At 46.4% G+C, this 21,293-nt stretch overlaps 2 protein-coding genes across 8 annotated transcripts; one reads left to right on the forward strand and one right to left on the reverse strand.

The window, feature by feature from the left end:
* Nucleotides 1-984: 984 nt before the first annotated feature.
* On the reverse strand, nt 985-5,419 carry LOC141047580 (uncharacterized). 7 transcript variants are annotated; one of them, XM_073542719.1, is made up of 5 exons: nt 4,701-5,292; nt 3,564-3,611; nt 2,794-3,496; nt 2,561-2,717; nt 985-2,439 (listed from the first exon to the last, which is right to left on the reverse strand). In XM_073542719.1, exons 3-5 carry the CDS (start codon nt 3,029-3,031, stop codon nt 2,133-2,135), a joined length of 702 nt encoding a protein of 233 aa, XP_073398820.1. In that variant the 5' UTR covers nt 3,032-3,496; nt 3,564-3,611; nt 4,701-5,292; the 3' UTR covers nt 985-2,132. The 7 variants fall into 7 exon arrangements, with proteins under 7 accessions (XP_073398820.1, XP_073398822.1, XP_073398821.1 ...); XM_073542721.1 differs by having other exon boundaries at nt 2,794-3,362; nt 3,438-3,496; nt 3,564-5,292; XM_073542720.1 differs by having other exon boundaries at nt 2,794-3,173; nt 3,291-3,362; nt 3,438-5,292.
* A 5-nt stretch (nt 5,420-5,424) lies between these two features.
* On the forward strand, nt 5,425-20,935 carry RPS6 (ribosomal protein S6). The gene is made up of 6 exons (XM_073542714.1): nt 5,425-5,571; nt 7,862-7,993; nt 8,083-8,293; nt 10,817-10,963; nt 20,552-20,709; nt 20,801-20,935. Exons 1-6 carry the CDS (start codon nt 5,566-5,568, stop codon nt 20,894-20,896), a joined length of 750 nt encoding a protein of 249 aa, XP_073398815.1. The 5' UTR covers nt 5,425-5,565; the 3' UTR covers nt 20,897-20,935.
* Nucleotides 20,936-21,293: the final 358 nt, after the last annotated feature.

The following is a 21,293-nucleotide window of genomic DNA, read 5'->3' on the forward strand; positions in this document are numbered from 1 at the left end:
TTGCAACAGGCGAATCGCTTTCGTCGCTACAGTACCAGTATAGGATTGGGATTTCAACATTATCAGGTATCATCAAGTACACATGCCGCGCATGAAGAGTTTATCCCACAGCCCACAACAGAGAGGTGGCTCGAAATATCTGACCAATTTTACAGCATCTGTCAGTTTCCGAATTGCCTGGGTGCAGTTGATGGCAAGCACATCAGGATCACTAAACCAGCAGGATCGGGATCTGAGTTTTTTAATTATAAAAAATATTTCTCAATAGTCCTGATGGCGATTGCAGACGCCAAGTACAAATTCATTGCGGTGGATATTGGGGCCTATGGACGCTCCAATGACTCACAAGTTTTTAAAATTTCAGCAATGGGACGTAATTTGTACGGAAACACATTCCAATTCCCACCTCCAAGACCGCTTCCTCAAACTTCTGGGCCACCACTGCCATTTGTCTGCGTAGGTGATGAAGCGTTTCAACTGTCAGAACACCTGCTGAAGCCGTACGCAAGCAGAGACTTGACACCAACAAAAAGAGTGTTCAACTATCGCCTGACACGAGCACGGCGGATGGTGGAGTGTTCGTTTGGAATTCTTACCGCTAAATGGAGAGTACTGTTGACCGCAATTAACTTGAAAACAGAAAATGTGGATGAGGTGGTAAAAGCATGTGTTGTGCTACACAATTTGGTTATTAGTAAGGAACAGATTGCCATCGAAGACAATGATGTTGAAACCACATTGCATGATTATCGCAGTGTTAATGTGCGAAGTACTCTAGCAGTGTCCAGAATGAGGGACACATTTGCCGAGTACTTTATGTCACCTGAAGGTAGAGTTGAATGGCAGGATGACATGGTTTGAGATGTTAAAACCAATTTTTAACCTTGTTGTACCAAACCATTTCTGTGGTTTAAGTTACTGTACCTTGTTAGCTTCAATTTTGGTAAAGTATTAGTACCTTTGTATCAGTATTCTATATTGTTTTACTACCTATTTTTTTTACCAAAATATTCCCATTTTTTAAATTCCTGACAAAGCTCTTTTAAAATTGAACAAAAATTATCATTTAGTAAAAAACTTTCTACTAAATCATGTAGTGTGGTGTGTAGAAAATAATATAGGGGCTATAAAGCGGTATCCAAGGACCTTCCACAGTACTGCCCACCAGCAGGCCTCCCCCCACCGCCACACACGTACGTTACTCATACATGTTCTTGTACACACACTCCCATACATTCACATACTCACACACACCTACTCTCGCACAATCACTCACACACACACACTCATTGAGTTTTATACATCGACATGTTATATTAACAGTAAAAGAAACAAAAACATTTGATAGACTGAAAAAAAAATTTTATTTTTATCAGCTTTAGCTGGAATTTTTTCTTTTATATTTTTGTAATAAAACTTTTTTATTGGTAACAACAAAACACATTAAAGATTGGTGTAATGTGTAGCGGAAATAGTATTGGAGGGGCTCTCAGTTTGGACCACTTCAACAGGGGTGTTGTGGGAGGATGTAGTTTGTGAGGGGTCAGATAGCAAAGGACAAGGTATAGGAATGGAGAAAGAAGGTGAAGGGGTGGATAAAGCTGATGAAGGGGTGGAGAAAACAATAGACGGGGGGGAAACTAAACTGTGGGTGAAGGACGCTTGAATTTGGGATGTGGAAGGAGACTGGATGTATTGGGAAGGGAGTGTAGGGTGGGAAGGGAGTGTAGGTTGGGAAGGGAGTGGAGGCACGGATGCAGTTGGGAACTGGTACGGGGAAGCAGACTGGAAAGGGGCAGGAGGTTGGTACTGGGTAAAATGGTATGGTACAGGAGGGGTAGGAAGGACCGGGCCTGGAGCAACTACTGGGCCTGTTGGAGGGGCTGCTGATGTCACCTGTGCTAAGGCCACCTGGCAGGCTTGCATTACATGCAGCTGCTGTTCAGGAGTTAGGTTGTCCAGCCGCTCAATCACAGCTTTGAAAAAAGAATGATGCGGCGCTTTATTTGTATCTAGATGCATCCTTTCAACACGCGTGCCTAAATCAAGCACCTCTCTAGTAACAAGATTGAACCCAGCAGACATTTGCTGGGTCATGACTTTCATAGTGTTTTGAAAGGATGCATGTAGATTCATAAACTCTGCAGCCAACTGCCTTTCCTGACCCCGCTGACGCAGCGCCCAGAACTCAAAGGTGTTCTATAGAGGGCAGCTGTGTCAGAGGGGTGAGGTAAAGGAAAGCCTACCTCGTCAACAGCAGCTTCATGTAATGAAGCCTGCACAGATGCTCCAGCAGTGGTGGATGGGGCTGAGGGATCACACACAAGGGAAGGCAGGGAGGGTGCAGAGGGGTTGGGTATGTTGTGGTCCATGGTGACGGCCTCCTGGGGGATCGCTCCAGAAGGGTTCAATGCAGGCTCCCGCGTGCTGCTGAAGGTGCTGTTGAAAAAAGTAGAAAAAAATAGACATTAATATCATGATATTCATTAGCCCTGGCTGCCAAAAAAAGATTACACATTTGACCATTTTTTATTTAGTCACTTCTGGTAGGAATGTTTACCTTCTTGTCACCATAGTTGATCTCAGGAATGACAGGGCCTCAGAATACTTATAGCGGCTCCTGCGTCCTCTTGATCCGCTGGGAGCCTGCATCTCTTTGTTGAACTCCTTCTTGAAGCGATCCCGCATTGACCGCCACCGCAACTGAACTCTTTCCCCTGAAAATTGAAAACACAAAATGATTAGGATCAAGCACAATACATCCGGAAACATTACTGAAATGTGAATACTTACACTGTTCTTTCTGTGCCCGAGAATGGAGTTCCTCCCAGTTAGATACCACAGCATGGCACACTTCCTCCCAGAGTCGTCTAGTAACACTAGCATCTGCATGGAAGCGGTCCGCCATATTCCAGAGCGGCTCACGATCTCTCACCATATCAATCAAGAGGTCCACATCAATAGCCACATCCTCACTGTCGGAATCGTGAGCACGCTGTGAAGCCTGTTTAAAGACAAAAAAGGTAAACATAACAATCACAGCATTATGTACAAACCTTATAAAAGTCCTAAAAAAAAAAAAACCTTACTCTATGGCGACCGCCCCGGCGTGGTTGCCGACGACTCTGGGAGGCACTTTGAGGAACTCTCGGACGAGCCACAGATTCAGAAGCCTATAATGAAAAAAAAAAAGAAGAAAAGGAAAATTAAATGCTGTTATGTTGATCTTGTTTTTAGGTCCAGTGATGTGTAAGAACATGTTTTAGTGCAATTAATGCAAAGATACTTACATGCGGGGAGCCCACTCCAGGCATTTCTCCGCTACGCCCGTCTCCTTCTGAGAGACCCTCTGGTTCAGCTTCCTATTAAACAAGAATGCATATATAGGGTTATGTGTACCAAGAATGTTCTGGCAATAATAAAAAAAAAAAAAATACCTCATTTCGCTGGCGATGTGAGGGAGGGCTCCCAGAAGAAGACATGTCTGGCTGAAATTCTGTAATGAAAACAATTGTTACCTACAACACTAACCATATTCAAAGCTTTCAGGCCTGTATACTTACAATATGGGTTGCAAATTAGGATTTTGCAGTAGTGTCCTTGGCAAGTTCCTGCATGAAAAAAGCACGATGTAGTTTAGATTTGTGCTGTGTGCAACATTTATTTTTACAATCAAACAAAACAACAAAAATAGTAAAAAATAAGATTTTTTGAATTCCACTCTCACCATGCTATAAAATGCAACTTGGACAACAAACCATCGCAAAATTACTATGTATATACTCGTGTATAAGCCGCACCGGCCCAAAAATTGGGAACACATAAGCCCAGTGTGTAACCCATACACTATGGCCCCATATGCTGTTCCATAGAATATGCCCCCATATGCCAAAAAAAAAGAAAAACCTATTGTGGGTCCATCGCCCCTGTCTGCCACTTCTTGTGTCAGTGACTGTTCATCCAGCAGAGGGGGACACGCACTTATCACATCAACGCACCCACTGAGGATGCAGCAGAGACCGCAGTGAGCAGCAATGGACCCAGGAAAGGTGGATATCACTATGCTTGCAACGCACAGATTCAGGAATGGTAACGTTACCACTGAAGACAGGAAGGGAGACAGTGGAGAAGCAAGCAAGGCTACAGATATGACAGCAGGATGATCTGTGACACCCCTGCTCCCCCTCTGACCCACAGGGAGATGACCCGTGTATAAGCCAAGAGGGGGACTTTAAGCCCCAAAAATGGGCCTAACATCTTGGCATATACACGAGTATATACAGTACCTCCCCCTACAGTATTTACACATAAATTCACACACCCACCCACGCAAACTACTTCACACTGTCCTTCATAATTAGAATCCCCCCCACACTGATGACCACACCTGAAACTTTTTAAAAACAATAGTACAATGTATGAACAACATACGTGTGTGTGTGTGTATATATACATATACATGCTGGGCAGGCAGCAGCAGGTACAGCATGGGACTCCAGCGTGGTGGCTAGCAGTGACAGCAGTGATGGGGGTTCTGCGGCAGAGGGTTCAAGTGGCGGTTGTGGGGGTCATGGTGGTGACAAGTTTATCTGGGAAGGCGGCAAGACAGTCGCTGGCTGTGACGGGGATGGGTGCGCAGGTATCGGCAGTCACACAGACAAAACGAAAACCTATGCTTGCAAGAAAATTTTTATACTCACACTCAAACTCCTGCTCGCTGGAGGTCCAATAGTGGATGGCTGTCCAAAATCCAGTTGGTTGCTGGATGTCTGTCTGGCTGGTATATATGTGGCAGAATCCAGTGGCTGTGTGTCTCCAGTAGCTCTTTCTCCTCTGCATTCAGGGTGATGAATGCCCTCTCTCTACCTTTCCTATAGGGTGGGTGGAGATTGGCAGGTGTTTTTCCCCAAATTTTATACTTTTTTGGAGCATGCTCAGTGCAAAAACCAGATCCGGTGCTGGAATCAGGCAAAAACCGGATGCCGCCGGATCCGGCGGCCATAGACTACCATTATAAAAAAAACCCGTATGTCGCCGGATCCGGCGGCCATAGACTACCATTATAAAAAAAAAACGTATGTCGCCGGATCCGGCGTTTTCCGGTTTTTTACCGCAGACAAAAAACGTTACATGTTACGTTTTTTCCAGACGCCGGACCGGCTGTTTTTGCCGGATCCAGCAAAAACCGGATACGCCGCATAGGCATCCTGCGCAATGCGGCAATAATGAAACTCTATGGGGAAAAAAACGGATCCGGTGGCAACAGGCGCCGGATCCGGTTTTCACACTTTTCGCCGCATCGCGCCTGATGCACAAAAACTGATGTGTGAAAGTAGCCTAAACGTCTCTCACTCGGCCGTATTCCTCGCCAGTGTGACCCCGGCCTCAGCGCACTCAGCAGGACAGGGGAAGCCGCCATACTAACCTCCCGCCACCAGATGGCGCGTACGTATGGCGAGCTTCTCGTGACGTCAGGACGCTCTCTCCCCCTCACCTATGTGAGATCACTGCACGGAAGCTCGGCCTCTTTCCGGTGTGGGTCCTCAGGCAGGCTAGTCGGCAGCCATGAAGGTGAGCTGAGGAATGAGCCCTTAACCCAAGCTTCTCCGGGCAGATATTCCCCTTGTAGCCGAGTATGGCGTGTGCGGGCCCTGGCGATGGTGGAGGAGAATGGTTTCATGGTTGTCAGAGGCCGGATGGCAGCGGATTGGCGGCTGCGAGCAGGAGAGACATGGCGGCCGCCTATACGTGTGTGATGTTGTGGTTGTGACCACGGCGGATAGAGCCTGTGTGCTGCATGGCCGGTGCTGGCGCCGTGTATCCCGCCGTGCAGTGTGTGGCTGCTGATGGGTCCGTGCTGCTCCCCGATGTCTGCCTGTGCCACTCCACCGCTCAGCTGCTGACCCAGGCCCCTCCATGGGTAGGGTGCAATGTCTGCTATTGCTATGGCCGCTCTCTGGTGCTTTCCTGTGCTGATCCAGGCCCCTCCGTGGGTAGGGTGCAATGTCTGCTATTGCTATGCCTGCTCTCTGGTGCTTTCCTGTGCTGATCCAGGCCCCTCCATGGGTAGGGTGCAATGTCTGCTATTGCTATGGCCGCTCTCTGGTGCTTTCCTGTACTGATCCAGGCCCCTCCATGGGTAGGGTGCAATGTCTGCTATTGCTATGCCTGCTCTCTGGTGCTTTCCTGTACTGATCCAGGCCCCTCCATGGGTAGGGTGCAATGTCTGCTATTGCTATGGCCGCTCTCTGGTGCTTTCCTGTGCTGATCCAGGCCCCTCCATGGGTAGGGTGCAATGTCTGCTATTGCTATGCCTGCTCTCTGGTGCTTTCCTGTGCTGGTCCAGGCCCCTCCATGGGTAGGGTGCAATGTCTGCTATTGCTATGGCCGCTCTCTGGTGCTTTCCTGTACTGATCCAGGCCCCTCCATGGGTAGGGTGCAATGTCTGCTATTGCTATGGCCGCTCTCTGGTGCTTTCCTGTACTGATCCAGGCCCCTCCATGGGTAGGGTGCAATGTCTGCTATTGCTATGCCTGCTCTCTGGTGCTTTCCTGTACTGATCCAGGCCCCTCCATGGGTAGGGTGCAATGTCTGCTATTGCTATGGCCGCTCTCTGGTGCTTTCCTGTGCTGATCCAGGCCCCTCCATGGGTAGGGTGCAATGTCTGCTATTGCTATGGCCGCTCTCTGGTGCTTTCCTGTACTGACCCAGGCCCCTCCATGGGTAGGGTGCAATGTCTGCTATTGCTATGGCCGCTCTCTGGTGCTTTCCTGTACTGATCCAGGCCCCTCCATGGGTAGGGTGCAATGTCTGCTATTGCTATGGCCGCTCTCTGGTGCTTTCCTGTACTGATCCAGGCCCCTCCATGGGTAGGGTGCAATGTCTGCTATTGCTATGGCCGCTCTCTGGTGCTTTCCTGTGCTGATCCAGGCCCCTCCATGGGTAGGGTGCAATGTCTGCTATTCTATGGCCACTCTCTGGTGCTTTCCTGTGCTGATCCAGGCCCCTCCATGGGTAGGGTGCAATGTCTGCTATTGCTATGGCCGCTCTCTGGTGCTTTCCTGTGCTGATCCAGGCCCCTCCATGGGTAGGGTGCAATGTCTGCTATTGCTATGGCCGCTCTCTGGTGCTTTCCTGTGCTGGTCCAGGCCCCTCCATGGGTAGGGTGCAATGTCTGCTATTGCTATGCCTGCTCTCTGGCGCTTTCCTGTACTGATCCAGGCCCCTCCATGGGTAGGGTGCAATGTCTGCTATTGCTATGGCCGCTCTCTGGTGCTTTCCTGTACTGATCCAGGCCCCTCCATGGGTAGGGTGCAATGTCTGCTATTGCTATGCCTGCTCTCTGGTGCTTTCCTGTGCTGATCCAGGCCCCTCCATGGGTAGGGTGCAATGTCTGCTATTGCTATGGCCGCTCTCTGGTGCTTTCCTGTACTGATCCAGGCCCCTCCATGGGTAGGGTGCAATGTCTGCTATTGCTATGCCTGCTCTCTGGCGCTTTCCTGTACTGATCCAGGCCCCTCCATGGGTAGGGTGCAATGTCTGCTATTGCTATGGCCGCTCTCTGGTGCTTTCCTGTACTGATCCAGGCCCCTCCATGGGTAGGGTGCAATGTCTGCTATTGCTATGGCCGCTCTCTGGTGCTTTCCTGTACTGATCCAGGCCCCTCCATAGTGTAGTGTAGCATTCTGATGTCCGCCATGCCTGCTCTCTTTCTGTAGTATATTGATTACACGCTGTAAAGCTTTTCCCTTCATGCCATTGCTCTGCTTTTCCCTCCTCACCTAATATATGAATATGCCAGCTTGGTGGTGGTTGCATTGATTGCTGTACCAGTCTATAATGGCATTTCTTCTGTCTGCAGCTCAATATTTCCTTCCCAGCCACTGGCTGCCAGAAGCTCATTGAAGTGGACGATGAGCGTAAACTGCGGACTTTCTATGAAAAGCGAATGGCCACCGAGGTTGCTGCTGACCCTTTGGGCGATGAATGGAAGGTAAGGCGACGCTCTGGTCTGTGGCATTGCTATGCAGAGTTTTCAGGTGACCTGGTAAAGTGACAATGATTTTCCGTGTTCTTGTACAGGGTTATGTTGTGCGTATCAGTGGAGGAAATGACAAGCAAGGATTCCCCATGAAACAGGGGGTCCTCACTCATGGACGTGTCCGCCTTCTTCTCAGCAAGGGTCACTCCTGTTACCGCCCTAGGAGGACTGGCGAGCGCAAACGCAAGTCTGTTCGTGGCTGTATTGTGGATGCCAACTTAAGCGTGTTGAACTTGGTTATTGTCAGGAAAGGTGAGTTATGGCTCCCATCTTTCTCCATGAGGCCACGTGCACACACTCAGTATTGGGCCGGATTTTACCTCAGTATCTGTAAGCCTAAACCAGGATTGGAACAATCAGAGGAAAAGTATAATAGAAACATGTCACCACTTCTGTATTTATCACCCACTCCTGGTTTTGGCTTACAGATACTGAGGTAAAATACTGACCAATTACTGAAAGTGTGAACATGGCCTAAAGTCTCAGGTATTTGTGATAAGTGGCTTTTTTATCACTGTGTTGATGTGTATGACTGCTTATTGACCCTGTTGTTCAGCACTTGTTTAGTAATGATTTTAGCATTATCAGTGGCTGTATTCTTGGCAGCGCGCATAGAGCCTGCACAGTAGCTCCCTGCCCGGCCACATCACTCCTGCACTGCACATTATCAGTGGCTGTATTCTTGGCAGTGCGCATAGTTACAGCCTGCACAATAGCTGCCTGCCCAGCCACATCACTCCTGCACTGCACATTATCAGTGGCTGTATTCTTGGCAGTGCGCATAGTTACAGCCTGCACAATAGCTGCCTGCCCAGCCACATCAGTCCTGCACTGCACATTGTCAGTGGCTGTATTCTTGGCAGCGCGCATACTGCCTGCACAGTAGCTCCCTGCCCAGCCACATCACTCCTGCACTGCACATTATCAGTGGCTGTATTCTCGGCAGTGCGCATAGTTACAGCCTGCACAGTAGCTCCCTGCCCGGCCACATCAGTCCTGCACTGCACATTATCAGTGGCTGTATTCTTGGCAGTGCGCATAGTTACAGCCTGCACAATAGCTGCCTGCCCAGCCACATCAGTCCTGCACTGCACATTGTCAGTGGCTGTATTCTCGGCAGCGCGCATACTGCCTGCACAGTAGCTCCCTGCCCAGCCACATCACTCCTGCACTGCACATTATCAGTGGCTGTATTCTCGGCAGTGCGCATAGTTACAGCCTGCACAGTAGCTCCCTGCCCGGCCACATCAGTCCTGCACTGCACATTATCAGTGGCTGTATTCTCAGCAGCGCGCATAGAGCCTGCACAGTAGCTCCCTGCCCACCAACATCACTCCTGCACTGCACATTATCAGTGGCTGTATTCTCGGCAGCGCGCATAGAGCCTGCGCAGTAGCTCCCTTCCCACCAACATCACTCCTGCACTGCACATTATCAGTGGCCGGATTCTCGGCAGCGCGCATAGAGCCTGCGCAGTAGCTCCCATCACTCCTGCACTGCACATTATCAGTGGCCGGATTCTCGGCAGCGCGCATAGAGCCTGCACAGTAGCTCCCATCACTCCTGCAATGCACATTATCAGTGGCCGGATTCTCGGCAGCGCGCATAGAGCCTGCTCAGTATCTCCCTGCCCGGCCACATCACTTCTGCACTGCACATTCAGTGGCTGTATTTTCGGCAGTGCGCATAGTTACAGCCTGCACAGTAGCTCCCTGCCCGGCCACATCAGTCCTGCACTGCACATTATCAGTGGCTGTATTCTCAGCAGCGCGCATAGAGCCTGCACAGTAGCTCCCTGCCCACCAACATCACTCCTGCACTGCACATTATCAGTAGCTGTATTCTCGGCAGCGCGCATAGAGCCTGCGCAGTAGCTCCCTTCCCACCAACATCACTCCTGCACTGCACATTATCAGTGGCCGGATTCTCGGCAGCGCGCATAGAGCCTGCTCAGTATCTCCCTGCCCGGCCACATCACTTCTGCACTGCACATTCAGTGGCTGTATTCTTGGCAGCGCGCATACAGCCTGCACAGTAGCTCCCTGCCCGGCCACATCACTCCTGCACTGCACATTATCAGTAGCTGTATTCTCGGTAGCGCGCATAGAGCCTTTGCAGTAGCTCCCTTCCCACCAACATCACTACTGCACATTATCAGTGGCCGGATTCTCGGCAGCGCGCATAGAGCCTGCTCAGTAGCTCCCTGCCCGGCCACCTCACTCCTGCACTGCACATTATCAATGGCTGTGTTCTATGCCACTGACTGCATAGCCTTCCTGTCTGAAGCTCTAGATGATGAGTGGGCGTTCTGCTTGCGAGCCTTTCTATCACTATGAATCTTGGTGTACATGATGCCTTTTAATAGCTAGCTAGGTGTGCACGATGTCGGGTTAGTTAATAAGCCAGCAGATCGGTAGTCATCAGAGTACGAGTCTGACTCGAAACGCAGCAGAGAATATTCTAGAAAAGTTAAGGCACGTATACGCAGCGCCTGGATCTCAGCAGGTGGGTGTCGGTTGCAATTTCACATGAATTAGTTGGCCATTGAGCCCACTTACCACTTGGATGTTTTGTTTTTTTCAGTAGATATGTGCAACGCTATCTGACATAACTAGTGAAGAATCTCCCTCAGACTTAGGCTGAAAGAGAATTTGTCAGTTCCCCACTTTCTCTGAAACATGGAATATATGAAATTTAATTGCATTAGTGGCAAACTGTTGTTAAATGCGATTTACTTTATAAAAAGCAATTTAATTTTTATTTTTTTTTCTGCAGGTGAAAAAGATATTCCCGGCCTTACTGACAACACTGTTCCTCGTCGCCTGGGTCCAAAAAGGGCTAGCAAAATCCGCAAGCTCTTCAACCTGTCTAAAGAAGATGATGTGCGCCAGTATGTGGTCAGGAAGCCTCTTACTAAAGAAGGTAAATGTGGCGTGCTTTAAGCTTACCGTCTGCTCATTAGTAAGGCTAATTAGAGGTGTGAGCTGCCTCCTACCTGCCAGTATCCATGGCTCTTCTGATTAGCCAGCCTGTCAAGCTGTAGCTACGACGCTGCAGCAGGCCAAACAAGTCAGGGATCCTATCCGGGAAATTGGGCTCGAATGCTCCTGTCCAACAGCCATAAATTACAAATGTGGCCGCTGAACAGAGTCCTGCAAATTGCTTTGCACCAACTATTGCTTGGGCTACTTTCACATTAGCGTTTTTTTAGCGCTGCGCTTCGTGCGCAATAGAAACACATGCAAAAAATGCATCATGCGTTTGCGTTTTTTAGGCGCATATGTTTTCACCACTTTCTAGCCATGTTAACGCTTAAAACGCATGCGATTTTAAACGCACGCCTGCGTTCCCATAGACTAATGCGTCAGTTTGTCGCATTCCGTGCGCATGCGTTTTTGACGCCAGTGGACGGACCCAAAAATGCAACCGGTTGCATTGGGCTCGCCTAGGCGCACACTACAAAAAACTGCATGCGCACGAAAAGGCATTGTTAAACATAGGGGCGCATGGACGCGCACGATGCGCTGCGCTAAAAAACGCTAATGTGAAACCAGCCTTAGCCCCTCCACCGCCAGGCCATTTTTTTTTTTTTTTTTCTCCCCTTCCTACAAGAGCCATAGTTTGTTTGTTTTAAAAAGAAAGAGATCATTCATTTTTTTTTTTTTTTCCCCATCAATCTTGACATATGAGGGCTTTTGTTTTTTTTGCATTGTATTTTTTAACACTGACCTGGCAATATGATTCTATAGGTCAGTACAAGTACGCAGATACCAAACATGCAGCATAGTGGGGGTTTTATTTTGTTTTTAAATACGGTGAAGAAAAAATTGGGAAATTTGTGTGAATTTTTTTGTTTTGTTTTAATCGGCATATTTCTGAATGCAGTGATACTAATTATGTGGGGGGTTTATTTTTTCATTATTTTCAGTGGGGCAATTGGGCCGGTTATTTAAACAAAATTATTTTTTTACTTTTTAATGTATTTAATAGTCCCCTTAGGTGACTTAAAGGGAATCTGTCACCCCATTTTTCTAGTATCAGTTGCAGATAAGCCCCTGATGGCTGTGCCGGCAGCTGATAATAGAAAAATGGGGTGACAGGATTCCCTTTAAAGCTGCGATCGTCCAATTGGCTGTGCTATATGGAAGCGTTACTATGTATAGCAGAATTATTACACCAATTATTTATCCTATATTACGTCCGTAAAGCAAGGAATGCATAAAGGACACCAAATGAAAGCTTTACAAAAAAAAAAAGCTTTCATTTGGTGTCCCCTATGTATAGCAGAAATCATGACAGGAGGATTGGAATTACAGGCCTGGGGATCATCATCAGCCTACCCCCTGGCTATCATGACAACCCATCAGCGTTGCGTGCGCATTAATGGGAACGTGGAATGATGCACACCCGTCAGAGCATGTTAAGTCCCCTGTCAGATTTTCCGACACATGATGGCTGACTTAAATCAGCTGTCATGTGTTGGCAAAGATGTGGGCTCTCCATGTCAGGGACATGACACATGACGTGAATGTCGTCATGAAGGGGTTAATGCTTATGAAATGCCTGCATGACGTTTTGAATATTGTTCGTAGTAATTGGATAGCAATATCATGGACAAATCACAGCCTGCCAGCAATAGGAAGTAGATGTTTTGGGTTCCCCTGGTGATGTGAGGTTTTTCCATCCTCCATAAATTGGAATAGAGGTATTATTGGTATTCGCAGGACCCCTTATTGGTTGTAAGGGCACACTTCAGCTGGACATTAATGAAGTGGCAGAGTTGCATTACTGCAAAACCTCATATAAATACATGCACTTCTTCATAGTCTATGCAAACGTGTCCAGCCTTGGTGTAAGGTAGTGTTCCCCAAGAGGTCATGTTTTCAGGATGTTCTTAGTATTACCCAAGTGATAATTGCATCACCTGCACAAGCAATAATTCCATCACCTGGGCAATACTAGGGAAATCCTGAAAACATGACCGGTTGGTGGCTCTTGATGGCTGGAGTTGGGGAACACTGCTGTAAGGCATCATAGTGGATCCCATTGAACTAGATTTCCATTCATCTTTTTTGAAAGTGAGCCTAATGTTGGGGGCTGCAGTTCCTGGTTCTTCATTGAGATGCTAGAGGTTTGATGAGGTACCTTGAACGATCAGTAGGAAGTAAAAAGTGATTTGTTTTTTTTTTTTCTGGAGTTTGGTTGCACAAGTGGTGATGAGAAAATGTTTAATATCTTATTAAAGAGCTATGCCACTTTTCCCGTTATTGCCTGTTTCCTTTCCCTGCCTCATGCACTGATCACTGACTTTCAGATTGCTGTTTACATTAGTCTTCATTGATGAACAGATGACAGATGATCGTGCGCTAGTAGGGTTTTGGCGTGCGCTGCGCGCCGAAATGCAACATGCTGCGTTCGGCGCGTACGGGTGCACCTTCAAAAGTGCGCAGCGCACGCCAAAATCCTACTAGCGCATGATCTGCGCACCCTATGCTAAAGATAGGGTGCGCAGATCGCAAGCGTCCATGTGTGATAGTAGGCTGTGATGACCGGATGGGGCGGGCTGGGCTTAGCGGCGCTGTGCGCTGCGTCAAATAAACGCTAGTGTGAAACTAGCCTTAGAAACCCGATGTGTACCTTGGTTACCAGCTCCCTGCACCAGCGTGCTGGTAACTAAGGTACACAGTGGGTAACTAAGCGACATGCGTCGCTTGTTACCCGCGTGTCGCTGGTGAAGCTGCCTGTTTGGCAGCTCACCAGCGATCATGTAGCAACACACCAGCAATCCTGACAAGGTCACATTGTTGTCTGGATCACTGGTGCGTCGCTATGTGTGACGGGGCCCTAAGAGTCCAGCTATAAAATGAAAGTTCACGAGCTTAATCCAATCTCATGAGCTGCCGGTAAGGCTAGTTGTATGGAAATTGGCTGGGGACCGTTAATCCCATCATAACCTATGATGGATATATACATCATGGGTCGTGTCTATGCATTCCATGTGGGCTCCAGCGCTGAGCCCGCATGGTTTCCAACAGCTGATTTGATCAGCTGTCATGTGCCCCTAATATTGCAATAACAGGCGATCAAAATATCGTTTCTTCCCCAGATCTCTCAAAATGGAGACACTGCGGTTCCTGGGAAAATGGTCCCATATTTTATGGGGCTTCACAACTCTTCCTCAACAGATGCGGTCACGGGAGAGAAGGATCCAACTTGTTGGATTTCCAATGGCCGATCATTTTTGTGCTCCTCGGAGAAGCCAGGCAGCAGCTCTATCATAGACGACACCGGTGCTCGCCTGAGCTTTCGACTGTTGGTTGAACAACTGTTCGCTAATGTGTATGGGGCTTTTACTCCAGTAAATGCAGCCTTATTATCAGGTAGAAGATCTGTTTAGTGTTTGTATTGTGCAATCTAGTGAAGGGAACTTGTCATGAGGCTCATGCTGCCTGAACCTCTGGCAACATGAATTGCAGCCATGCATGCGTCCCTGTCCCATGGTGTCCCCCATGTGTGTACATGGAGAGGTCTGTCAACTGTGTGTGGGGAACCCTGCTGGAGATTATACATGTAGACAAACGGTTTTCTCTGAAACGTGGTGGCATTTTGGAGATGGGCATACCTGACTGGAATTGTGCAGCCAGGCTCTGATTCTTGCTGCCCGTGGTTCAGGCCGCATGAATCTAGTGACCGGTTTCCGTTAAGCTGCGAAAAAAAAATTCTTATTTACTATTCAAGACATTTTTTGTTAATTCTTTATTTATTAAACATATAAATTTACATACAATCAAACTAGATCACCAACAACAAATTGTAAAGGTACAATAAATATGGAGGTACAAAGATGCAAGGTTAATTTTAACCCCCAAGGGTGGTTTGCGCGTTAACTCCCGGGCCAATTTTTACAATTCTGACCACTGTCCCTTTAGGAGGTAATAACTCTGAAACACTTCCATGGATCCCGGTGATTCTGACACTGTTTTCTCGTGACATATTGTACTTCATGTTAGTGGTAAAATTTCATTCAAATAACTTGCGTTTATTTGTGAAAAAAAATGTAAGTTTGGCGAAAATTTTTAAAATTTTACAGTTTTCCAACTTTGAATTTTTATGCCCTTATATCAGAGATACGGCACACAAAAAATGTAATAAGTAACATTTCCCACATGTTTACTTTACATCAGCACAATTTTGGAACCAAAATTTTTTTTTTTTTGTTAGGAAGTTATAAGGGTTAAAAGTTGACCAGCGATTTCTCATTTTTGCAACACCATTTTATTTTTACGGACCACATCACATTTGAAGCCACTTTGAGGGGTCTATATGATAGAAAATACCCAAAAGTGACACCATTCTAAAAACTGCACCCCTTAAGGTGCTCAAAACCACATTCAAGAAGTTTATTAACCCTTCAGGTGCTTCACAGGAATTTTTTGATTATTTAAAAAAATGAACATTAAACTTTTTTTTTCACAAAAAAAATACTTCAGGTTCAATTTTTTTTTATTTTACCAAGGGTAAAAGAAATTCGACTGAAAGTTATTGTGCAATTTGTCCTGAGAGCGCTGATACCTGATATGCTGGGGGGAACCACTGTTTCTGCGCATGACAGAGCTCAGAAGGGAAGGAGCGCCATTTGACTTTTTCAATGCAAAATTGACAGGAATTCAGATCGGATGCCATGTCACGTTTGGGGAGCCCCTGATGTACCTAAACAGTGGAAACCCCCCACAAGTGACCCCATTTTGGAAACTAGAACCCCCAAGGAACTTATCTAGATATGTGGTGAGAACTTTGAACCCCCAAGGGCTTCACAGAAGTTTATAACATACAGCGGTACAATTAAAAAATCATATTTTTTCCACAAAAATGATCTTTGTTTTCACCCCATATTTTTATTTTCCCAAGGATAACAGGACCCTAAAAGCTATTGTGCAATTTGTCTTGAGTACGCTGATACCCCATATGTGGGTGTAAACGACTATTTGGGCGCATGGCAGAGCTCGGAAGGGAAGCAGCGCCATTTGACTTTTTTGGCTGGAATTGAGATCGGACACCATGTCGCGTTTGGAAAGCCCCTGATGTACCAAAACAGTGGAAACCCCCCACAAATGACACCATTTTGGAAACTAGGCCCCCTAAGGAACTTATCTAGATGTGTGGTGAGCACTTTGAACCCCCCAGTGCGTCACAGAAGTTTATAATGCCTGGGCGTGAAAATAAAAAAAATCAATTTTTTCCACAAACATAATTTAGTTCCAAATTTTTTTATTTTCCCAAGGGTACCAGGAGAAAATGGACCCTAAAAGTTGTTGTTCAATTTGTCCTGAGTACGCTGATACCCCATATGTGGGAGAAAACTACTGTATAGGCACACGTCGGGGCTCGGAAGGGAAGTAGTGATGTTTTGGAATGCAGACTTTGATGGAATGGTCTGCGGGTGTCATGTGCATTTGGAGAGCCTCTGATGTGCCTAAACTATTGAAACTCCCCACAAGTGACCCCATTTTGGAAACTAGACCCCCCCCACAGAACTTATCTAGATGTGTGGTGAGCACTTTGAACCCCCAAGTGCTTCACAGAAGTTTATAACACCCAGGCTTGAAAATAAAATCATATTTTTTTTTTTTCACAAAAATGATATTTTTGCCCCCAATTTTTTATTTTCCTAAGGGCAACAGGAGAAATAAGACCCCAAAAGTTGTTTTGCAATTTGTCCTGAGTAGGCTGATACCCCATATGTGGGGGTAAGCCACTGTTTGGGCGCATGGCAGAGCTTGGAAGGGAAGGAGCACCATTTGACTTATTCAACGCAGAATTGGCTGGAATTGAGATCAGACGCCATGTTGCGTTTGGAGAGCACCTGATGTGCCCAAACAGTGGAAACCCCCCCCAAGTCTAACTCCAACCCTAACCCCAACACACCCCTAGCCCTAATGGGGAAAAATGAAATAAAATTAAAAAAATGTATTTATTTTCCCTAACTCTAAGGGGGTGATAACGGGGGGGGTTTGATTTACTTTTTATGGCGGTTTTTATGTTTGGCAGCTGTCACACGCTAAAAGACGCTTTTTATTGTAAAAATAGTTTTTGCATCACCACATATTGAGAGCTATAATTTTTCCGTATTTTGACCCACCGAGTCATGTGAGGTCTTATTTTTTGCGGGACGAGTTGATGCTTTTATTGGTATCATGTTCGGGCACGTGACATTTTTTGATCGATTTTTATTTCGATTTTTGGGACGCAGAATGAACAAAAACCAGCGTTTCATGAATTTCTTCTGGGTGGTGCGTTTACACCGTTCCGCGTGCGGTAAAAATGATAAAGCGGTTTTATTCTTCGGGTCAGTACGGTTACAGCGATACCTCATTTATGTCATTTTTTATGTTTTGGCGCTCTTATGCAATGAAAACAATTTTATATAAAAAATAATAATTTTTGCATCGCTTTATTCTGCGAGCTATAACTTTTTATTTTTTCTCTGACGCTGTGTGGTGGCTTGTTTTTTGCGGGACAAGATGACATTTTCGGCGGTACCATGGATATTTATATGTGTCTTTTTGAACGCGCTTTTTGTTCGGTGGTATGGTAATACATTTTTTGCTTCGATTTTTATTTTTTAAGGGGTTCGCTAAAGGGGTTAACTAATGGGACAGGTTTATAGGGCAGTTCGTTAGCTTCATTAGGTTGTCCCAGGGGGACATCAATGTCCTGTGACAGATCGCTGATCTGTCACATCACAGATCACTGTGACAGATCAGCTATCTGTCACAGACATTGAAGCAACTTCCTCTTGCCTGCGCTTTGCAGGCACTGAGGAAGCCAGTTTCCTGCAGGCCCCCGAAGGTCCCCGTCACCATCTTGGATCCGGGAACCTGCAGGGAAGGAGCCCCCCGCAGCAGCGCTGCACTTTGCGCTGCTCTGGGGGGCTCAGGGAAGCACGGAGGGAGCCCCCTCCCTGCCGATGCTTCACTTTAACCCCCGGTACACCGCGATCGTGTTTGATCACGGTGTGCAAGGGGTTAACGTGTCAGGGGCGGTCCGTGACCGCCCCTGACACATTGTGCCAGTTGTCAGCTGTGATAATCAGCTGACAGCTGGCTGCAGTCAGCGGCGCTCACCACGTAGGCACCGCTGATCGCTGTGACGTACTATCCCTTCCCTGGGAATTAAGTCCCTGGGCACATGGAGGGGATAGTATGTCACATGGCAGTAAGGGGTTAAAGAGACTTTAAAAATGTGGCATGAGATGAGGGGGTGGATATGAATCCAATTAGAGATAATAAGAAATGGAGGGAGTGGGCTGAAAGAGCTTGAGAAGGAGGTTAGTGGGAGGAACTTTTAATTACCTTAAGGTGTCTGAGTAGATTAAGGAGGACAAAGCTTGGAAGGGATGGATGGTGTATTACTTGTAGACCCTGCTCCAATTCTTTTAACCCATGGTGACCAAGTTTTCACAAAAAGTGGGTGTGAATGCAATTCCCAACTACTGTTCAAACAATTTTATGTTTATCAGCTTTTTACTTCTGTAGTAGTAAAAGTGATCAGTTCTGACTTATGATCTGTTTCATGTATAAGAACGTGATTGGTGAAGGGCTTTGTCAGTGTATGAAAGTAAGGTATTAGAGTTAATAAAGTTAGGGGCTTCTGCTCAGGTTTGTTAATGTGAGTGGTTGCTAAGTGTCTTGCTGTGAAGGGACCTGTGCTGACCCCAACTAACTTGAATTAACCTAACATTTTGTCCCTTTTCCCTCTGGTGGCACTGCAGGAAAATCAAATATTTATAACTGTACCACGTATAACTGGGTAGAGATCTGAGAAAATGTGGCACTTTGTGATTAGCTCATTGCCACAGGGCTCTTGTAATAAGAATCGTCCACCAGGGAGAACTTCTTTAATGTGGTTCTGGTCAGTGGTAGACCTTGCAGTTCAAGGGAAAAAGCATGGGACATTGCAACTGGCATAAGATTTGGGAAAAATACTTACCGTGTATACTCGAATATAAGCCGAGATTTTCAGCCCATTTTTTTGGGCTGAAAGTCCCTCTCTCAGTTTATATTCGAGTCATATACACCAGGTGGTGGGGGGGCGGGGGTGTCAGGTCATACTTACCCGTCCTGGCGCTGTCTCTTCAGCCCCCAGCTTCTCCGTGATCTCCCTTCCTTCAGCGGTCACATGGTACAGCTCATTAAACTCAGGTATATGTGCATATTCATGAGTTTTAATGAGCGGTACCACGTGACCACTGAAGGCAGGAAGGGAGATCGCAGAGAAGCTGGGGGCTGAAGAGTCAGCGCCAGGACGGGTAAGTATAGCGATGCTCACCTGTCCTGCATCCATGACTGCTTGCTGCTGTCTGGCACGTCATCTGTCAGTGACGTTCAGACAGCAGAGGACGTGGTTAGTGCGCGCCGCGCCCCCTGCAGTCTGAACGTCACTGGCAGATGACGTGCCAGACAGCCGCAAGCGGCCATGGACCGGGGGACAGGTGAATATCTCAGGTGCCAGCAGTGACACCGGCAACTGGCCCCAGCGACGAAGTATGTCTTTTTTTCTTTTATGCAGCGGCAGCACATGGGTCATAATCTATGGAGCATCTTATGGGGGCAGTATATAGGGGAATGATCTATGGAGCATCTTATGGGGGCAGTATATAGGGGAATGATCTATGGAGCATCTTATGGGGGCAGCATATAGGGGTATGATCTATGGCGCATCTTATGGGGGCAGCATATAGTGGAATAATCTATGGAGCATCTTATGGGGGCAGCATATAGGGGTATAATCTATGGCACATATTATGGGGGAATAATCTATGGAGCAGCATATGGGGGCATAATCTATGGAACATCGTATGGGGCCATAACCTTTATGGAGCAGCATATGGGGCATATTATTCTATGGAGCATCTTATGGGGCCATTATTAACCTTTGTGCAGCATTATAAGGGGTGTATTTTGTATGGAGCATCTTATGGGGCTATCATGAACTGTATGGAACATTATGTGGGGCTCCTGATTCAATATGAATATTCAAAAACATTTAACCTGCTGATGTCGCAATTTTACTTTTATTGGTATCTATTTTTATTTTTTAAATTCACCAGTAGCTGCTGCATTTTCCACCCTATGCTTATACTCGAGTCAGTAAGTTTTCCCATTTTTTGTGTGGCAAAATTAGGGGGGTCGGCTTATACTCAAGTATATTCGGTATCCTAGTAGGAATTATTTTTGAACAGTCTTGAAACTTAAGATGAGTCAAATGATACGGCTTTGTATATTAATACAGTAGTGTGACTACACTAAGAGCAAATTGTATTTTACTGCACTCTGAGGAGAGATTTACGTCAGACAAGAATTGGCTAGTCTTAATAAATCTGAACCACGCAAGATGAAAAATGATGTACTAAGAGACACATTGCAGAGTGCCTTTATGTTTGCAATTGGTAAATGATAGTCTTAAGAGTACAAAGTTATTGTATTGTGACATGATATTTTGTGTTAATAGGCAAGAGAGCCAGAACTAAAGCCCCTAAGATCCAGCGTCTTGTAACTCCAAGAGTTCTTCAGCACAAGCGTAGACGTATTGCCCTGAAGAAGCAGCGTACTCAGAAAAATAAGGATCAGGCAGCAGATTATGCCAAGCTGTTGGCTAAGAGAACAAAGGTATGATCATTTCAGTTGAAATGCCTTCAGAATTTGTAATTCATATTTAGTCTAATTTTTTTTACATACTTTTTAATTGCTTTTCTTTTAGGAAGCCAAGGAGAAGCGCCAGGAGAAGATTGCCAAGAGACGTAGACTTTCATCCCTGCGAGCCTCCACATCCAAATCTGAATCCAGCCAGAAGTAAATGCTCATGACTTAAATAAAGAACTTTTCTTGTAAATGACCAATTTGTGTACTTTGTTTTTAAAAAAAAAAAAAAAAATGTACAATATAGAATCGAGACTAATCTTGTGGACCAGCAAATATGTTGATAGGATATTATTTGTGACCTTTTATGATGGTGAGGGGATGTTACTGGCTCTCATTGACGAGACCCATCTGGTGTGCAGGCAGTTCTCTGTGGGGAAAAATGTAAAGTAAATCACATCAGCCAACACCTAGTGTACCAGATGGGATACTTTTCCCATAGAGCAATGCCTGTAACTGAGAAACTCCCACCCACCCCCAACAACCCAGTGCTGGAGCACTATTGGAATTCTTAAAAATACAAAGGATGCTTCATACCTGCCAATCGTTAGTGT

The sequence above is a fragment of the Dendrobates tinctorius genome, unplaced genomic scaffold (genome assembly GCF_039654945.1).
Source record: "Dendrobates tinctorius isolate UK_male_01 unplaced genomic scaffold, ASM3965494v1 ptg000128l, whole genome shotgun sequence".
Lineage (NCBI taxonomy): Eukaryota > Metazoa > Chordata > Amphibia > Anura > Dendrobatidae > Dendrobates > Dendrobates tinctorius.